Source organism: Corvus moneduloides, chromosome 7, assembly GCF_009650955.1.
Source record: "Corvus moneduloides isolate bCorMon1 chromosome 7, bCorMon1.pri, whole genome shotgun sequence".
NCBI classification, from domain to species: domain Eukaryota; kingdom Metazoa; phylum Chordata; class Aves; order Passeriformes; family Corvidae; genus Corvus; species Corvus moneduloides.
The window spans coordinates 10,337,100-10,356,075 of record NC_045482.1 but is presented as its reverse complement, the minus strand read 5'-3'; the positions used below and the strand labels follow the sequence as shown (position 1 = coordinate 10,356,075).

Here is an 18,976-nt window from a genome sequence, read left to right as displayed (position 1 = left end):
CTCTGCTTTTGAATGGAGTACCAGAGGTGGCAGCAAAATACTTCACAGCAGTGGCTGTAACACAGGAACGCTATCTTTTTCACAGGGAAATATCTTCAGGGGGAAATGCATTCTTTTGTCTTTAATAAAAATCACTGGCCCCCATCAAAAATTTCCTTCTACTTTTCTAAGAGATAATACTGGTTCCAGTAAGAGAAACTGGTCTTTAATCAGCTCTTAGGCAAGGGTTCTCCCCATGATGAGACAGCCCAAGGAGAATGGTTAAATGGCAATTTGTCACTTCTCCTGTGCGTTACACAACCTCTTTGTAGAATCTGATAGCGATGTGATATTTCCATTTTTAAAAAACGTTTTCTTGAAGGTGATTTTGCATTCTCTTGCTGCTGCTAGAGGTGTGGTGCAAGCTAACCTGAGTCACTGAAGGAGAGCTGCTGTGGGAGGAGGTGAGGCTTTGGGACTGAGCCCTCTCAGAATCTGCTCTCTGTTGTCATTCTTGATGTCAGACTCATAAGAGATTTTGGTCCGGTCACCGGTAACTGATGCCACGTAGTGCGCAATTAGTCACTTTCCCTCAGTGTAAGCTCTGGAGTTGGCCTGGAGCTTGTGCTGGGTGACACTGAGGCAGCTGTGGGAAGCAGTGCCTGGGTGACATCCAGAGATTTCCCATTGCATTGAGGATTGCCTTGTGTGAGGAGGTGATGCAGAGATTTTAGCATGGGGGGGGAATCAGATTTTTTTTTTAATGACCCATATTAAATAAAAATGAGTTGGAGAAGGCTCAGACACGCTGAGCTTCCAGCTGTGCAGCTCTTAATGTCGTGTCCTTGTCCCCACCGCAGTGACACAGTTCCCTGCTGAGAAAGGTAGGTTGCCATCTCTTCACTCCAAACATTAACCCTGTGACAGACCTGAGCTGAAATCAGCATTTGTTGAGGGAGCTGAGCTTTTTCCACAGGGCTGGCTCCCCTAAAACACCTGTGGATCACCGTGGGCTGTACATCACAGCTGTGCCAAATGCCTATGGATCAAGGGGAAACAGTTCTTCCTGTGAAAGCCTCTAAAGGCTGAAAAGAGCCAGCTTTGTAATGGATAATCAAGGTAAGCAAGAGAAGAAGTAACTAAGAATGGGAGTTATGAAGCTAACACCTTTAATTGTTATTTTTTAATTATCCCAAAGACCAGGTGTATACATTAGGAATAATAATAGTTCATGATCCTGTACTGTTGTGACCTTCAGCCTGCCCATTCCCCCTTCTCCACCCTCTGTTTGTCCTTCTCAGTTGTGGTGTATCTAAGTAAAATTCCAAAGTCCTCAGGGTGGAGTCCTGTCAATTATACCCTTCTCTAAGTGCCATTCATGTTTCTATGGCATTATATAAACAGATAACCAAGACTACAATAACATGCATGTCATGAAGCATTTTTGGTATTTAGTTGGTTTTCAAAACTTAAAGGGAGAGTAGAACAAATCCTGAAGAGGATCAGTAAAAACACAAAAGCAGCTAAGTAGACAAACATAAGCGCTGTCATTTACTTCTAGGCACCACGTGCTATAATAACCTAAGACATCTTAATTGTGGGCATCATTTAATTTTACTCTGTGGCTCATTCAGTATGTTTGGAATGCTGCCTGCTTTTCATACTGCACAAAGAGCACTTCTCAACAAAACCAAACCTGTCCACATGTTGTATTTTTATTTGACAGATGTATTTGAAATCATGTTATACCGAAGAAAGGGTATGATCTGAAACTCTGCAGGGATGGTGGAACTCTGTGGGAGAGAGTAAAGATTTTGGACTGCTTTTTGTCAAAAATATCCACAGCTCAAAGTGCTAAAAATCCAGACAGAAGCCCAAGCAAAGCAGGAGTTATAGATGTTTTTAGCAGGTACCTCAGTGTGCCAGCTACATGGTGTGACATAGTCTGGACTCTTCAAGAATACTTTCTGCTTTCTCAAGCTGTCTTATCTTCATTTATACTACTTTCATCTTAGTGCTGTGCATTGCTGTGACAGCATGACTTAGGCACTGTAATAAACACAGCAATTACCCATTTCACTGGCAGTGCCGTGGCATAAACAGAATTAGCCCAGTAACTCTAATGGTGCACTGCTGAAATTAAATACAGAACTCTTAAACTCTTATGCTACACTACTGTTACTGCCTTCATGACAATTCTATTCTAAAACGGATGTTTGCAAATTTCTAGCTCTTTGGATTGCTTCAGAGGAAATCAAATTGACAAACAAATTGCAACTATTTTAGAACTCTAACTTCAACTTTTTTCTGAACCATGCTTTAGGCTATTTTGAGTCCTCTGAAAGAGTCTTTGAAACCACAGGGTAAAGTCTTTTAACTTTTTTGTTGTTGTTGTGGGCTTCTCACGAGGCTCTGAAGACCCTGTTTCCACTTGCATGCGTGACAGAGATTGTCAAACGTGCTCCGTGCGAGACGTGTACTTCTACAGCGGTACTGAAAGCGCTCTCTGTTCCCGGCAGCTGCCAGTGAGAACTGGTTTATCGCTCTGTTTTTAACTGGACTGGGCCGGTGCTGTGGTCGCTGAGCCTTCGCGGCTGCATCACTCGCCCAGCGGCGGCGGGGCCCGCACAGCGCCTCTGTCCTCGGCTCCCCATCCCGGGGGGATGCTCGGGATGGCGTCCTGCACCGGGACCTGCCCGCGCACCTGCCGCTGCCCCGCTGCCTCGGCCGTTCTCCGCTGCTCCAGCGCTCGAGCACGCAGCGGACGCACCGAGGAGGCTTCGCTGCGGGGTTTGGCTGGCACACAGCCCCGGGACCGGGACGTGCCACCGGTGCCTGTGGCCGAAGCGGCGGCTCCGCGCATCCCGCCGGGTGCGCACACGGAGCCCGCCCCGCGGAGCCCCGCGGCCCCGGCTCCCTCACGGCCCGGCCCCGCAGCGCGGGCGCGCGGGCGGCACCTGCCGCTGTGGGGCCGCGCGGGGCCGGGCAGCCAGCAGGGGGCGCTGCCCGCGCGGAGGGCTCTCCCGCCAATCGCCGTGCCGCTGCGCGCCGCGGCTGGGCGCGGATTGGCTGCTCTGCCCAGGGGGCGCGGCCGGGCTCGCGCGCCGCCGGGGCTGCCGCACCCCCGGGTTGCGCCTTTCAAACGCAGGGAGAGAGCGAGAGAGCGGGAGCGGCGCTGGGAGGGACGGCGGGCGGTGGCCGGCGGTGGCCAGCGGTGAGTGCGCGCGGCCGGGGGAAGCGGCCAGCGGGGAGCGTGCCCGGCCACGGCATGAGCGTGCCTGGGCGGGGGGCTGTAGTGGTGGCCTGCTGCTGGGCGCGGTGGAAGCGCCGCGCTGCCTCCCCCACCCTTTGCCGGGTCGCGCCGGCAGCAGCGCGGGGGTGACTGAGGGAAGTCGGGGCTGTCTCGCGGGGAGCGGGCCAGGTCCCGCCCGGCCGCTGCCGCCCTCCGTGGTCCTTCGCTGCCACACATCTTCCCGGCCCGGAGCAGAGACTCGACGTCTTTAGAAAAGGTTAAACGAACTGATTTTTGCCCGGCTAAACTTCCCTAGTTTAGCGGGAAGCTTTCTCCTTAATGAGAATCTTGTAGAGAGAGTGTGAGAGCCACACTTTTAGTGTCTGTTTCTCAGGCCTTTTTGTGCAATGTGTTAACAACACAGCTACCACTTTTAAATTTTGGAAATAGTTCATGTATTAAAATTCGTGCCTTTTTTTGCCCATCGCTAGTTGAATCTCATTCTCCTGAGTAGATTATGTGCCTTTCTGTGGGTTTCTGTCTGCTACGGATATGTGTTTTTCTCTATTCTTGGTGATACTGAGCTTAAAGAGGATGTGGTGTCTTAACAGAGAAACAAAGTCAAGGCAACGTGAGGCAGAAGTTCTCCTTAATAATAATTGCTCTGTATGAATGATCATATAAAATAAAAGCTTACATAATAAGTTCGGTAATGGTAATAAACTTGATAACGGTAAGCTCTTAATCAATGAGACCAGTTATCAAATGTTTTTGTACTGAAGTATAGCAGTAAGAAGATAGAGTTTAGCAGTTAAAGTTATCGAGTGAGCACAGCCCTAAAGAGAGTCACGTAAACTTTCAGACATCAAAATCATCCTCTTAAATGGTAAACTGTCATATAATTGGGGAAGAAGGAATGCTTGCTTGTTACAGACTGAGTCAAAGGCTTGTGTATTAGATTGTATTGTGACCTTTTCACAATTTCTTAAAGAAGCTATTTCCTGCATATCAAATAATATTTTGAAGATATTCTTAAACTGTGTAGTTTGGGTCTTTTTCCTGCTAAAGTATGTACAATGATTTGAATCCAAAATAGTTCTAATATGAATATCCATGTTCCATCCCACATGGGAATGTGAACAATCTTGGATGGGTACTGGATTACATTGGGGTCATAACTTGTTTGAGTGCTCCCCCAGAAGTGTCTGACAATGCATTTCTGTCATTTAAACTGCAAGAGTATTTTTACGAGTTTGCTAACTGTCTCTGAATTTGCCTTATGTTTTTTTTTTTCTCCTTCACTAGTAAAGGTAAATCTGCTCTTTAACTTAAAAAAGCCATCAATTACGACTTCTGTTATCCTTCAGTAGCCTTTTTCTGCCTTGCTTTTGCACTTCACCTGAAGAGATGCTTCAGGCCTATAAATGTGAATATCAAATCCCAGTATTTTTATTGGGTTTGGTTTTGTTGGTTTTTTTTTTTTCACTGTAGCAGAAATGATGTGAGTGGGTGTATCTTCATAATGTGCTGTTCTACTGGTTTATTAAGGTAATTTAATCCGGATTACTACATCATTTGATTCTAAGTGATCTGAACTTGCAAAGAGGACTTTGTCCATTCATGCTTCTCCCTGAAAATTAACTCAACCTTAAAAAAGGAACTTAAAAAATCACTATGACTGAGCCTAATAACAAATTCCCACTGTATTCCCACTGGGAAAAAACCCCCACTTTGTCCTGTTGTTACCTATTCCTGCTATGTTGCAGTTAAGAAACAGGAAGGAGTTTTGGTAAATTCCCCCAGGAATGAATATCTGTTAAAAGTGTAAACTTAAAGGAACTATGGAACTTACCCAGAATCCAAAGAAGAGTTTCTGAAAGATTTTAAAAGGTTACATCTCATTAATAGTTAAGTAGTTATTAGCATTTTTATTAGAACTTAAGCTTATCCCTAGTATCTTATGGATATGCTCCAGGGAAAAAAAAAAACCCCAGCTTATCTCAAGTGTTTACATTATTAAATTAGCATGTCTTGATTAGTATTCCTTTCAGGATTTATTTTTACAGTGATTAAATGTGGTGTTTTCAGGCTGCTACTGAACAAAGTTCTGGCTATTTGAGTTTTATAGCCCTAAACTTTTAATATTTGTATACTCTCCTGTGCTGTAACTATGGAATTTCCAAAACTCTTAATTGTTTTTCAGCAGGTGACTGGCATTAGAGAGAGACCTGCTCTTGACAATGTCGAGGAGAAAGCTGGAGAATAAAAGCCTTTCTGGCTTATTGGCCACATCTCTGCACACACCAATCAAGACAGATAACTTCCACAATTTTTATATGCTTGAATCAAAAGAGCTTGGAAGGTAAGATTATTCCTATTTATTTTATTTTAGCAAGAGGAATTTCTGCTGCAAGAAAATTCTCTGTACAATGAGGCAAACTTTTATGGTAGTAGATGGAGAATGGAGTATGGCCTTCTCCTTCTCTGCCCCCTTTGCATCATGATGGGTTCTTTAGGGACGTGGAAAAGGGACAGTGAGGCATAAGTTGCCAGCCTTTTCCACATCAGAGAGATCTGGTGTGTTTTCATAGGCATGTAGATTTGGGATTATCTTCCTTTTCCTGCCTAGTCACACATCAGATTCCAGGTGCATGGCCTAAACAAGGGATGACATAGGGTAATACTGTAAGACAAAGAATGAGGATTTCGAGTTGGTTGTCCCAGGTGTTTGGGTGAGTTTTCTGAAGTCCAGAAAACAAAGACCTCTTCTCTTCCCTTCCCTTCCCAGCCTCAAGCAGTTAGACTAAGTTTCAAGCAACCTGCTGTTTCAGAACAGTTTTGCAGCCTGCTTCCCTTGCTCTTGTTTGCAACAGTAAAATACGAAATAGAGCAACAAAGCACCCAAAGCCTCGGTATTTTTGACGCTGTTTCAGACGTACAAGTGAATGTGTGTTTTGAAACCACTGGGTTAATTCATACCTTGAAAATACTCCGTGAATTGGGTGTAAAGCCATGCAAACATAATGCTGTGATCATGTTTCCAAGCTCCCTGAACAGAAGTGTCCCTGGTCAGTCTCACAGCTGTGCCTTGCTGTGCTGCACAAGGATCCTTTGCACCTGCAGCTTGTTTTGTCAGCAGTGATGCTCTTCTGCATGTGGTTTGTGAGCTCTTTAGCCTTCATTGTTCTCTTGGGTTTTTTCTGTTTTTCTAGCACGTGCTTTATCTGGTACACTTTTATAGAAGTGCACATTGCAGCCCATAACTTTCTTCTTTTCTTAACTTTTGTCAGCTCTGCTTTTGAATTCTAAACTCTACAGAAGCAGTTTATATGCAGCACCCTCTAGAACTCAGGTATTGTTACAATGCTGGATTTTCAGACTCTACATACTTGTGAGATGATGTCTAAAGCAAACACAAGTGTAGGTTTTGTGTGAATTCCAGAACAGTCTTTTGTACTTTCTGTGCATGCAAAACCAGGCATAACAAAATATGTGCCAAAATGCAAAAAAACCAGAAGCAGAGGACTCTGTTTTACAAACATAGTTATTATTTCTTCTGGCCTAACTGTGTGTATATTTTTTCATGTTTTTAAGTGTATAAGTGCTTTTTAAGTGATGTAAAATCCATCTTTTCTTTGTAACCTCTCTAAAAGATTCAACATGCTTTAATTTTCACTTGCAATTCTCTTTTTCCTGTTGAGATTGTCTAGTAAATAGTTCTCTTGTTCTCTGCTTAAGCTTCCCAAGCCCCATTTCTTCCTCCCACACCCTTATCTGTTGGGTCCTTTGGTATTTAAGACACTGACTCACGAAGCTGGCAGGTTAGGTTCTGTTTAGTGGGTTAAGTAGTTCTGTCCCTGGTGTGTGCGTGGCTTGGCTTCTTTTGAAGTAGCTAAATTTCTGTGGTTTCTAAGCTGAGATATGAAAACATCCTGAAATCAGTTTTTCTTGTAAAGCTGGGCTGTGAAGGGGGATGGTTACGCAGTTGCTTTGCAGGCAAGGAGTGGGAACTGCTCCGCTTGCGTCAGTGCAGCCCTTCTGAGCTGACTTTTTTTTGTGTTTCTGGAGCAATTTCCACTGCTCTAAAAGACTTTTTTGTCTTAATTTTTGCCTTAACTGGCACATTACTAATAAACAAGTGGAAATTCATGCATCTCAAATCTGGAGATATCACTGACCTTCAAAGTTGTTAAACCCACAGCAACCAGACGGAAGATGTGCCAAAACTACCAGGGAAGATCTTGCTGTTCTCATGAAACTAAACTGGTTCCCCTTTGTTAATTTTAGAGACCCTTTCGTGGCTGACAGGTTTGATGTGATGCTAAAAAGAGAATGTAAGCTGGAGGAGGGAGTGTTTTCAGCTTGGGTGTATTATGAAATTGAGCTCAGTAACCTCCAATGCTCTGCAATAATAAGCTGGTTCAACAATTGGGAAAGAGCGTGGCTGTTTCAGGCTTACTAATAGTTGCTAAAGTGAAGAGTGCATGTATCAGACTAAATAACTCTCACCTCTAAAATTTAGTTCTTTAGAAAAGGGACAGAGAAAATCTACAACTAATTGATGTTGAAATAAATGATGAGAGAGGACCTGTTTTGTCGAATTTATTTTTGAGTTATAGCAGTATGATTAAAAGTCATCTTTAAATATTTTATAATTTAGGCATGTTTGTACAGTTATTTGCTAATGAAAATGATTTCTTTTCATGAGATGCTCATCCCTTTTCTTGATTAAATACCAAAGTCTAGATTTTTTTCAAGAAGTACCTTTTTTTTTTTTTTTTTTTTTTTAAGAAATGATCCTTTTAAGCACTGGGATTTTTGCACCAGAAAACTGATAAAGGCTGCAAGGCAGTGTTGTATTTTCTACTAAAGCAGCTAATTTAGTTAAAAGAACACAGCTCAGATAGGTCGTACTGAGCTGCTTCATTACATTTGTTCTTAGTATGCTAAGTGGTAACAAAAATAGAGGTGGACAGGTTTTTTTTGAAGACATAAATGTAGGTCGTGCTTTGTACACAGCTTTATACTGTTTTTAGAACTTTGCACACAGTTTATTGCGGCCTTTCAGGTTGGTTTTTTTGTAAATAATGTTTCTTGTATCATCTGAAAAGACTTTGCATGTATGCAACCAGGCATTTCTGGGAATGCAGTATCGGTGGTTATAAAATTGTATTTTTCAGGAGTTTACAACTTGGCTTAAACTGCATTTTTTCCTCCTAATTTTTTAAAACATCAGCTTGGTGTTTTAACTACAGTATGTGGTTTTCTTCTAAAAACATTTCTTTGCCAAAATAGATTTTTGTTTCCATACCTAAACAGCTGGCTAGCAAATAAAGCAGTGTGCTTTGTCCAGCTGTAATTGAGGAAGAGAATGCTAAGTAGTGGGTACTTCTCTATTAAGATGTTTTGAAACATTTTGCAGATACCTGGGATTTTTGTAGCAGTACCACATGATTTGTGGAAGGAAATTCTCTTTATGACCAAAATTTTTTTCACTGAAAATCTCCTGCCACACCCATGCATATAAATATGCTTTATTTTCCCTGTTCATTCTCTGCATTTCACAGAGGTTTGCTTTGTCTGTTATTGTCCTGTAGGTGTTGTAATGAGGTTGAGGGTTTTTCAATATGTTGCCAACCTGAACAGAGCTCTGGGCAGCCTGGTAAGACCTCGTGGCCAGCCCTGCTTTAAGCAGGAGGTTTTTAGAGACCTCCAGAAGTCCTTTCCAACCGAATTAATTCTGTAATCTGCCAGTGAGAATGTCCCTGTAACCTGATACTCTGATTTAATGTTTAGCTAGGCTGCACGAAGGGAATTTTACTGGGTCTCACTAAAGCTTCATCAGCTTAGTATCCTTCTACAGTGCCTGCAAGTGAATGTTAAGGAAATACTGTAAGAGCTGGCCAAACATGGCACTTCCCAATACTTTTTTTTGATTTGTTTCCAATTATTTGCTATGTCTTCATATTTCTATTTCTAATGGTAATTTATGCACTTTTTATTTCCTGCATCTCAATGTTTTCCCTTTTATTTCCTAGAGGAAGATGTGCTGTGGTTAGAAAATGTGTAGCTAAATCCACAGGCCAAGAGTATGCAGCTAAATTTTTAAAGAAAAGAAGAAGAGGTCAAGACTGCAAAGCAGAGATTCTGCATGAAATTGCTGTCCTTGAATTAATGAAATCCAATCCTCACATAGTTAATCTCCATGAAGTCTATGAAACAGCAAATGAAATCATCTTAGTGTTGGAATAGTAAGTATGCCTGGATCACATGTTCCATGTTTGTAGATAAAAGTCTTTTGATATACTGATTTTTTGCATGAGTTGCTGAGTGCCCAGAAGAACTGCAACAGTACCCTGTATACATTATGCTAATCTTTCATTATGATATACTCTATATTTTTTCCTTTAAGGATGTTTAAGGCAAGCTCACCAGAAATAAAGTTCTTGGAATGCCATAGAAGGTCCTGAATGCTTTGATGCAACTTAAATCACAAAAAAAATGTCGCTGATACCAAGAACACAGATTTCAAAGAGGCTGAGCGCATCCATGCCCTGTGAACTTCAATTAGCACTTGACATTTTTTGGTGACTGAAGAATTGCTGTTTCTTTGTGTGTTTTGAGCCCCTAAATTTAGTGCTTTTGTTGTTTTAAAACTGGCGTTTGGAGCCATTCCTTTAAAAATTGCCACATTTTTTACAGACGTCCCTGAAGCTTCTCCTTAGCTCAGAAAAATAAGTTTAATTTGGGAATTGAATTTGCATTATCTATCACATTTGCTGTATGTGTAAATTTTTGTTTGGAATGTAAGGAACAAAAATGCAGCCTGTGAAATTAATTATTTCTAAGCTTCAAGTTTCATGTACAAAGTGTTTGAAGTGCTGTTAATGGTGGTTTCCATACACCATGATAAATCCCTTCAAATTTTCCAAAGAATATAGCTGGATTCTATCTTTAAAAGCTTTTTTTTCCCTGGAACTAGGTGACCCCTAACATATTATTTGTTGTTCTAAGGCTTTTCTGCAAATCCTTTTCTGCAGAGCTTTCAGCTCTTTACCCATCTGGGTGCCCATTCAGACCATAATGTAACTTGAGTACAAGAATACTGTTGGAGCCAGTGCTGAAAACCTTGTGAAAGTTGAAATTTATGGCATCCACTGCCCTTCTCCTCATGTACATGTTGTCATAAAGTCAGCTAGGGGAGGCATTACTGACGCCTCAGCTAACCTCAGCAGGTTTGTGGCTGTGTTCATTCCTTTTGTCTCTTATCTGACTTCTTAATAGACTTTCATTTTGTCAGCAGTGAAGTTTAGGCTTAGTGATCTGTAGTTCTGAGGTAGCCCTTCATCCTTGAGAGAGACTTCAGGCACTCAGAGTAGGCTGATGATCTCAATGATCACAAACCCAGCCTGAAAGAAGACGCTGACACTGCAGCCAAGTGTAGGAATAGCTCATAAACCACATGAGCACAGATATTTCCATGCTGCTTTACACTGCACTGAATTATTTATGAATTGGTCTCATGGAAGAAATTTTAGATTTGACTTGAAAAGAGAGGCTTCTTTGATTCAGGACTGATGATAGAACTCAACTTCTGGAAGGCATCTTCTTGCTTGAGGGGACCAGAGCATTATGAGGTTACCAGTCAAAGTGCTTTTTGCTGCCTCGACTGCTGTTTCAGGCTATAAGGAAAGAAAAAGCATCATCAGATTTTTTTTTTCCCTCATCTAAGTGTTAATACGGAGTAGTTTATAGCATAAGTGGTTAAAGAAAGAAATTATTCCCAGCCTTTCTGGTATTACAGATATATGTTAGAGATTACTGATAACATTTTTCCTCACTTAAGCTTCAAAATTTAAACTTAATACACAGGTGTTCTTGGATGTGTTTCAGTGCTGCTGGAGGAGAAATATTTGACTTGTGTGTCCCAGATCTGGATGACAGAATTGGTGAAAGGGATATTGTAAGGCTTATAAGGCAAATACTTGAAGGACTTTGCTGCTTGCACGAAAACAATATTGTTCATCTTGATTTAAAGGTGAGGCTGCAGCAGACTTTGTTTTAGCTCTTTATTTTCGATTTATTATGTTCATCAAAGTAATTTGTTAAATACATAAAAAAGATGAGAATAAGGAGATTAAATGGTATTAAAATTAGATAAAAAGGATAGAGATTAAGTATTTTTAGATAACATTTAGCAGTAAGTATTGCATAATAGAACCTGAAGTGTCATTTAGCACATGGGCTTTTTTTTTAGATTGTATTTTATTAATTAGGAATGCACTATTTTCTGTTCTAGCCTCAAAATATTTTGCTGAGCAGTGTCAATCCTCTTGGTGATGTAAAAATTGTAGATTTCGGGATGTCCCGGAAGCTTGAGAATTGCAGTGAACTGCGGCAGATCATGGGAACAACGGAGTATCTTGGTATGGAAGGGCTGCTTCGCAACCTCTCGTGGGGTTTTGAGAAAACAGGAGCAGTTCACGTAACACACTTACCAACTTACAAGCTGATAAAGAACACCGTAGGACAAGGCAACATGTTTTGAGCTGCTCTTTTTTTTGAGTAGTCAACAAATATTTGCACCATAAATTCCCGAATTATATCAATAAGTGCACCCTACAATTTCATGCTGTAGTATTTCCTGTGATGTAGGTTGTTAAATTCTTCTGATTAGAATTGGAATGCAACATTAGCATGCACAAAGAAATGTTCTTTGAATTAGCAACATTATTTAATATGATGATTTATGAGATTAAAATATTCCTTGGAAAGGGAAAGATTGCTATTAACACTTGGCCCTCTCTGAGGGACAAGTGTCCTTCAGGATTTGCCAACACTCAATTCTAAGAGCACTTCATTCTGCAATGAATAACTTGCTACCTAGCCTATGCTAACAGCCAGTGATCCTAAAATTGGCTTGGTCATCTTGTTTTGCAGTGTTAACATGCTGAAGGCTTTATGCATTCCCCTTAAAAAGCTGTATACTTCAAAACCTCTTAGGAGAAAAACTTAACATGCATGCATCTGATTCGAACACGTCTTGAAACTTGGATAAACCTTAGGCCATGTAGTGCCATTTTGGTGTGAACCAAGTAAACATCCGTGTCTAGGCAAATGGAAATAACTTTTTGCCGCCCTTGTGGCTTGAAAATAATAAACCTAATTATTGAAACTACATGTTTAGTCTCATAATAATGGTTGGCAAAAGAATGCCAGAAATGTAGTGTATGATTCAAGGCCATTTAAATAATGTATTTATTAAAGCATTTTTCTTCTCCCCATCTCTTTAGCTCCAGAAATCTTAAACTACGATCCTATTACCACAGCTACAGACATGTGGTATGTTTTATCTTAATTCATTTTACTGAGGTTTGGTGAGACCACTTAACAGTCTAAGGGCCTGATCCAGTTTCATCTGGCTTCCAAGAATACCACCTTCTGTTGGTGGGCTGGCTGAAAGAGGGAGGGAGAGATGGGAGGGGAAGGAGCCCTCAGGATATAACTCAGGGCTTACAGGAATATATGGGTCTGTTGCACACTTAGTAGGGAATGCAGGTGGCTTCTGAGCCTGTGGAGCACAGGTGTTTGTTCTAAGGGGATAGTAACAGTGGCTGGATAACATACTTTAGGTATTAGTTACTCCTGGGTTACATGCTTCAGATATTAGCTACTCTAGGACACTCTTTCCTTCCCACTTTTATATTGTTAAATAACGTAAACTTCCTACTTCATATTTTTAGAGATATACCTGCAGAATGAATCTTAAAAAAGGAGACAAGTACTTTAAACTGACCCACAACTTCATTTGTGGCTTTTTAATTTTATGAGCTATGTTAAAGACTAGCTTTGAAATGTTTCCTTTAAAACATAAAATCTTCAGCATCTTAATTAAAATTCACTGTTAAAAGTTGCTAATTGCTCATTTGAAATTTTCAACTCAATAATAACTAAATCTGTTCATGAAAGTTTTTTAATCATGTACTATTTGCCTGCTTTTGTGGGAAGACATAAAAAACCCCCTACTGTTTTCAGAATGAGAAACCCAACAGCTGCATGTTTCCACACTGTAAGGAGTACTAAATTCTGATCTATTAGATCACAAAAATGTTTTTATTATACATCAAGAAAGCATCTTAAGATTTATAATATGATCTGTGGTACTCACATTCTTGGGAGAAACATCTCAGCAAGAGGAGATTGTAACACAACTCAGATGTCAAATGTACACAGAGGTTGACTGAATCTCAGTCTTTGCTCTGTCATCCAGAATTGCAATGAAAGATGGGTTTTATTTACATGCAGATTAGAAAAATCTGTCTTTTTTGCAGCTCTATCATGCAGAATTGCCATGTATCCCAAGAGTGGGCTGTATAAAAGTGGTATTTCCTTTTCCTATTAATTGGAAGAAAAGGATATACTGAAAATAAACAGTTTTCAAAAATCCTTTCATTGAGATAGATACACTTTGCTTTCCTTGTGTGTATATGTGCAGTCATGCTCGAATCACATGATGCTTCTGAGTGTGGGATGTATCAGGAAGTTTGATCTGCAGCACAGTAAATATGTGGGGTATATTGTTTAGATTCTCTAGTCGGTTTATAGATTGTGTTGTTACCTCAGGAACATTGGTGTCATCTCATACATGCTGCTGACACAAGAATCTCCATTTGTGGGAGCTGATGTTCAAGAAACTTACCTTAATATATCTCAAGTTAACGTGGATTATTCAGAAGAAACATTTTCATCAGTTTCACAGCCTGCAAAAGACTTCATTCAAAAACTTCTCATAAAAAATCCAGAGTAAGTAGCAGACTCCTCCAGGCAAGAATCCTAAATTTGTGGAGCACCTAGAAAAAGTGAATGTTAATTTATGTACTTAATACCACTGATAAGGTCAGTTGGATATTTCACAGTGCATTGGTATTTTCAACTGATATTTAAAAGTGCTGGTTTATGCTTTTCCATAATGTGTGAGAAGGATCTTCAATTCACTGTCTGGCTATTATTGTCAGACATTACAAATAATGTTATTAGTCAGGCTTGTTCTTTGAGGTGGGTTTTTTTTGGGTTTTTTTTTTTTTTTTTAGTTTCTTTATATTTTCGTTCAGAGGACAGATTGTTAACGTATTTTATTAAATATAATCTAGAAAGGTCACATTATTTTCTGTAAATATTGTACAGTTTGGAGAGACAAAATGCAATGTCTTTGCAGTGCTTTCTTGTTTCCTGACTTAGCTTTATCTTTCTACTTAAGTACACCTCTTATTATATATTTATACTTGGCGGTGTTTTGCCTTGTTCAGTCTTAATGTTCTCAATCCAAAGTGAAGACTTTTTTCTTTGTAAGACACACTCCCATAACTCTGCATTCTTTGGGAGTTCAGACTCTAATCAAGACCTTGCAAAATAGCTGAACTTTGAGAAGTGACCTGGTCAGGTATTATCAATTGCAGTTCTAGATATTGTCACCTGTGGTGAGACAGGAGTCCTTGTCATCTTCCGAGAGCCTCCATCAGACAGGAGTGACCCTGCTTGGCTGAGAGAGCTCTTCGATAGGAGGAGACTATGGGAGATGATTCCTGGAACGTGACTGCTCTGAGGAAATAAAATATAAAGCGATGTCTGAAGAAGAGTCCTTCCTGTTTTAACATCTCACATACACAGTTTGTCAGGATCTGGAGTAGTTCATAAAACCCCACTATCATGAGGGACGCTTATCTTTCATGTTTGTGGAGCACCTAGAAAAAGGGAATCGATGATGAAGAGCCTGCTTTGATAACTCTTAGTGTGGGCCTGTGGGATATTTGACATTCTGTCACAATTACTACTCACTTTCTCGTGGGTATCTCAGGAGTCCTCATTACATCCTCAATAAGCTGCCTTTTTTTTTTTTTTTTCCCCCTATTCCAACTCTTGATGACTTACCTCCTTGAATTTTAAGAGGAAAAGTCTGTTCTCGGAGAGTCAGCTCTGTAGAGTTACACTTCTCTGACTGAAAAATATTCCCATTTTCTGGTAGAGTTAGGCACAAGTAGTGGGCTCTATTGCCTTGGAGCCAGTTTTCCAGTAAGTTCTGTGGAAGTTAACAATGCAGAACACAAAACTTGCAGTAACACTGTACTAGGTTATCCAGAGGAACAATTTTCTAAGTCTGGTCTGTTTGATAAGATCTACATTTTGAAAGGGTTTATGCCAGATGAATTGCAAGAGTAAAACACTAGAACATGTCAGAGTTGATGACATCATGTTACCTGGCTGTCCTTGAAAACCTAATGACTGAATATTCAAGAGCCTCACTATTTATGGTCTGTATAAAACATATGACTTTAAAAACAAAAGCACATGCGCATGTGTGTGTACCATGTTGGAAACATTCCAAGGGACTGTGTTCCTTGTTCTGATGAAAGCTTACCAGCTTAAGGGCAAACCGTCAACTAAATTTAGATGCGTGTAGCCATTACTTAACTGTGTTTTGTAGCAGCTGAGGTAGGGGTGAAAACACAACGATATTGACTCTTCAGTGTCAATTTTGCTTAGGATTTTTAGCATCAGAGCTATTTTAGTTTTTTTAGTATTGGTGAAATTAACTTAAGCACCTTTCCCCTTTCCTTTCCGAAGGGACAGGCCCACAGCAGCAGATTGTCTCTCCCATTCGTGGTTGCAGCAAGGGGAGTTCATGCTCCTGTGCAGCCCTGAAGAAACTTGCTGCTCCCCTCAGCTGCCTGGACACGCAACAAAGTGCTCAGAAGAGCGCAGTGCAAAATCCAGCTGCTCTAGTACCTGCAGTGACAAGGAGGACAAGGAGAACATTCCAGAGGACAGCAGTATGGTCTCCAAACGCTTCCGCTTTGATGATTCATTGCAGCATCCCCAAGACTTCATGACAGACTTTGTGTGTTAATCTGTAATAGAGACTTTTCATGAAGTGAATTCAGCATAATCTGTTCCAGTGATGAAAATAAGGTTCTGGCTTGCCAATTCGTGCAGCATTGGCATACTGGAAATGCACTTTGATTCTTTTATGCTGGTGCCTCCTTTTCTATCCATTGCTGGCAGTGGATTTAACTCCTGAGGAACTGGAGTTGTTGCGCCAATAAAATGAATTATTTTTTTTAAGAAGATATAATTAACTATTTTTGCACTTTTCAAGTTCTAGTCAAAAGATGATGCTAGAGTGAACAAACTGAAACCTGCAAATGAGTTTGCTTAAGCACAGCCTTTGCCAAACAGTGGTTGAACACATGCATGCTTTTAGGACTAGCCTTAGTAAGAAATTGGGAAGGGAAGCAGGTAAACGGAATCTTGCTGCTTTACTGGACTTGCTTGCTACCATTCTCACCACTTTAAATAGAGGCTAAAGTTGGTATGTTTTGGGACTATAGTACATCTGTTGGGGACATTTGGAAAACTGTTCTCCCTCTATGATCACTAGTAGTTTTGCCTTAGAGATCTGGTCTATTTGGGCATTATAATGCATATTCTGTGGGGTTATGCTGCGTTGGATCTCTGCAACACTTGGTATAGAAAACAGGTAGATTGTCAGTTCTTGTGCTTGTGGTCCTTGGCTTCTTACCACTAAATTACATTTGAAGATGAGGTTCCTATGCTGATGTGAATATTTGAACTTGGTGGTTTGCTTTCACCAAACCTCTGAAATAGTATAATCTACCTCTATTGCCTTTCTCCTTATCTTAAAACCAAAAGAAACCAAAAACCCCCAAAACAACCACCCCCCAAAAAAACCCCACACAAACAAGCTCTGAAACAGAAAGCCTCTAGTTAAAAGTAGTAAAACTGAGTAAACTGAAAATAACCATTTTTGCCAGTGAAGCTGCAATTAACAACTTTTCTCTATGCCCCTCTAAAGTAGAAGTGCATCTTGCTGTCAATTATTGTTGCCCATTACTCGGCTTCATGCCTGCTCTGAGAAATGGGCTGCAGTGTGTTAGTATTTAAAGACAAACTACCTAATAATTGTTTTAAGCCTTTAAAAATGGTTTGTTTAGTGGTATTTTTTAAAGTTCTGTATCTTCCACTTCCTGTTTCTGGCTCTGAGGTAATAATGCCTGTGTCAAGTTTTGTCTTAGAGCAAATGCCAGTTGTGCCTTAACAGCCTGAAACTAATACTCATAAAATAAGCCCCTGAATCATAACAGAGGCTGGGAATCTTTTTGGGCAGTGAATTTATTAAAACTCTTAGAGATATTTTGAAAGTAAATGTCACTTTAAAATATTTTGGGATTTTCCACTCCTCAGAGCTTAAATTTAATTGTCTTTGAATTGGATTTGTTTTGTATAATAAAATACCACAACATGATAATCCTTTTCAAGTGTGCCTGTGGATTTGTCAATAGTTGGGCAGATTGGCATTTTGGAATAACATATGATTGAGAGGTGAACCTGGTGAGTGGTAGAAGGTTGTGCTTTATCTTCCTTCACACAAGGAAAGAGCAGGTTTTTCCCAAACAGATTTCAATATAAGGTGTCACCATAATGCATGGGGGAATTCAGGACTTTTGTCTTGGTTTGTGGGGGGACAATCATGCTGACAAGTGGCAAAAAGACTGAGGTGTAATGCATGTAAAACTTTTCAGCTTCTGTTTGTCAGAAGAAGTAGAAGTTTTCCAAGACTTAATTTCATGCGAAATGAAGGAACAGGTTTGTTCGGCAGATACAAAGCTCTGATGCCTGGGTGTGAGTGAACCACACCGAATCTCCTCTGTGTATTAATTCTCATGGAGCTTTTTTCAGTGGTACTGATTGTATATATAATTACAGAATTACTTTGCAGGAGGCAGCTCTTGGATTGTGTTCAGGTTCTTCACACCCTTACTTTTCAAAGTCCCTGGCTTGTCCCAGTTGGAGTCTTACCTGACCTTTTGATTTTTTCCCACCAGTATGGAGTCCAGTTTGAACTGGGTAAGTTAAAACCACAAATTACTACATACATATGTAGAAGTTAAAGTTCATGTAAGAAGAAAATGCCAAAAAGTTGTGAAGATACAGGTAAAAAAGAATGTTAAAAAAGCTGCTATCATTCAGAATTCTGCCAAAATATGACTGAATTGAAATTACAACTATTTTTTGGCGTCTGGAAAATAAAGCTGATAGCATATGCTAGCACTTTACGACAAAGTTGTCATTCCTTAAGATTTTTATCACAGTATCTGATGTTTACCTTTCTTACTACCTTAGAACTAACTTATCTTTAAATAATTGAAAATTCGTTTTAACCAAAGAATTTAAGTTTTGAAGACTTTATTTGTATTTTATATAAACTTAAAATATACTTTGAATCAGACTTTGTTTGGATAAGTGCATTTGATTTATTTGAAAATACTGTGCAAATTAAGTCCAGTTGAATGTAAATACATACCTTGTAGGCAACTGTTAGTCTGTCTTGCTTCCTGCCATATTACTGGGAATTTCCAAGTGTGAATGAGTGCTGAGTAATATTTTCAGATGACGGAAGTCATACTTCTATGCAGTGTTTATTAAAAAATAAATAAACATTGCCATTTTTTCAAAACTTGTGTGTTTGTTTGTTCACAGAATCAGAGACTAATTGAGGTTAGGAGGGACCTCTGGAAGTCATGTTGCCCAACCCCCCTGCTCCAGCCATCCCATCTAGGCCTTGCTGTCCAGAATGATGTCCAGATGGCTTTGGATCTCCAAGGAAGGACACTGTCTCCCTGCACAACCTGCTGCAGTTCTCAGTCAGCCTCCCAGTAAAAGTATGTTCCTGTGTTCAGATGGAACCTC

At 40.2% G+C, this 18,976-nt stretch overlaps 1 protein-coding gene across 3 annotated transcripts; it reads left to right on the top strand.

The window, feature by feature from the left end:
- The first annotated feature begins 3,092 nt into the window (after window positions 1-3,092).
- STK17B (serine/threonine kinase 17b) lies at window positions 3,093-17,539 on the top strand. 3 transcript variants are annotated; one of them, XM_032114741.1, is made up of 8 exons: window positions 3,093-3,193; window positions 5,415-5,573; window positions 9,250-9,462; window positions 11,105-11,249; window positions 11,511-11,637; window positions 12,505-12,553; window positions 13,835-14,014; window positions 15,833-17,539. In XM_032114741.1, the coding sequence occupies exons 2-8, from the start codon at window positions 5,452-5,454 to the stop codon at window positions 16,113-16,115; spliced, it is 1,119 nt and encodes a 372-aa protein (XP_031970632.1). In that variant the 5' UTR covers window positions 3,093-3,193; window positions 5,415-5,451; the 3' UTR covers window positions 16,116-17,539. The 3 variants fall into 3 exon arrangements, with proteins under 3 accessions (XP_031970632.1, XP_031970633.1, XP_031970635.1); XM_032114742.1 differs by having other exon boundaries at window positions 3,094-3,193; window positions 5,418-5,573; XM_032114744.1 differs by lacking the exon at window positions 3,093-3,193 and adding an exon at window positions 6,502-6,563 and having other exon boundaries at window positions 5,485-5,573.
- Window positions 17,540-18,976: the final 1,437 nt, after the last annotated feature.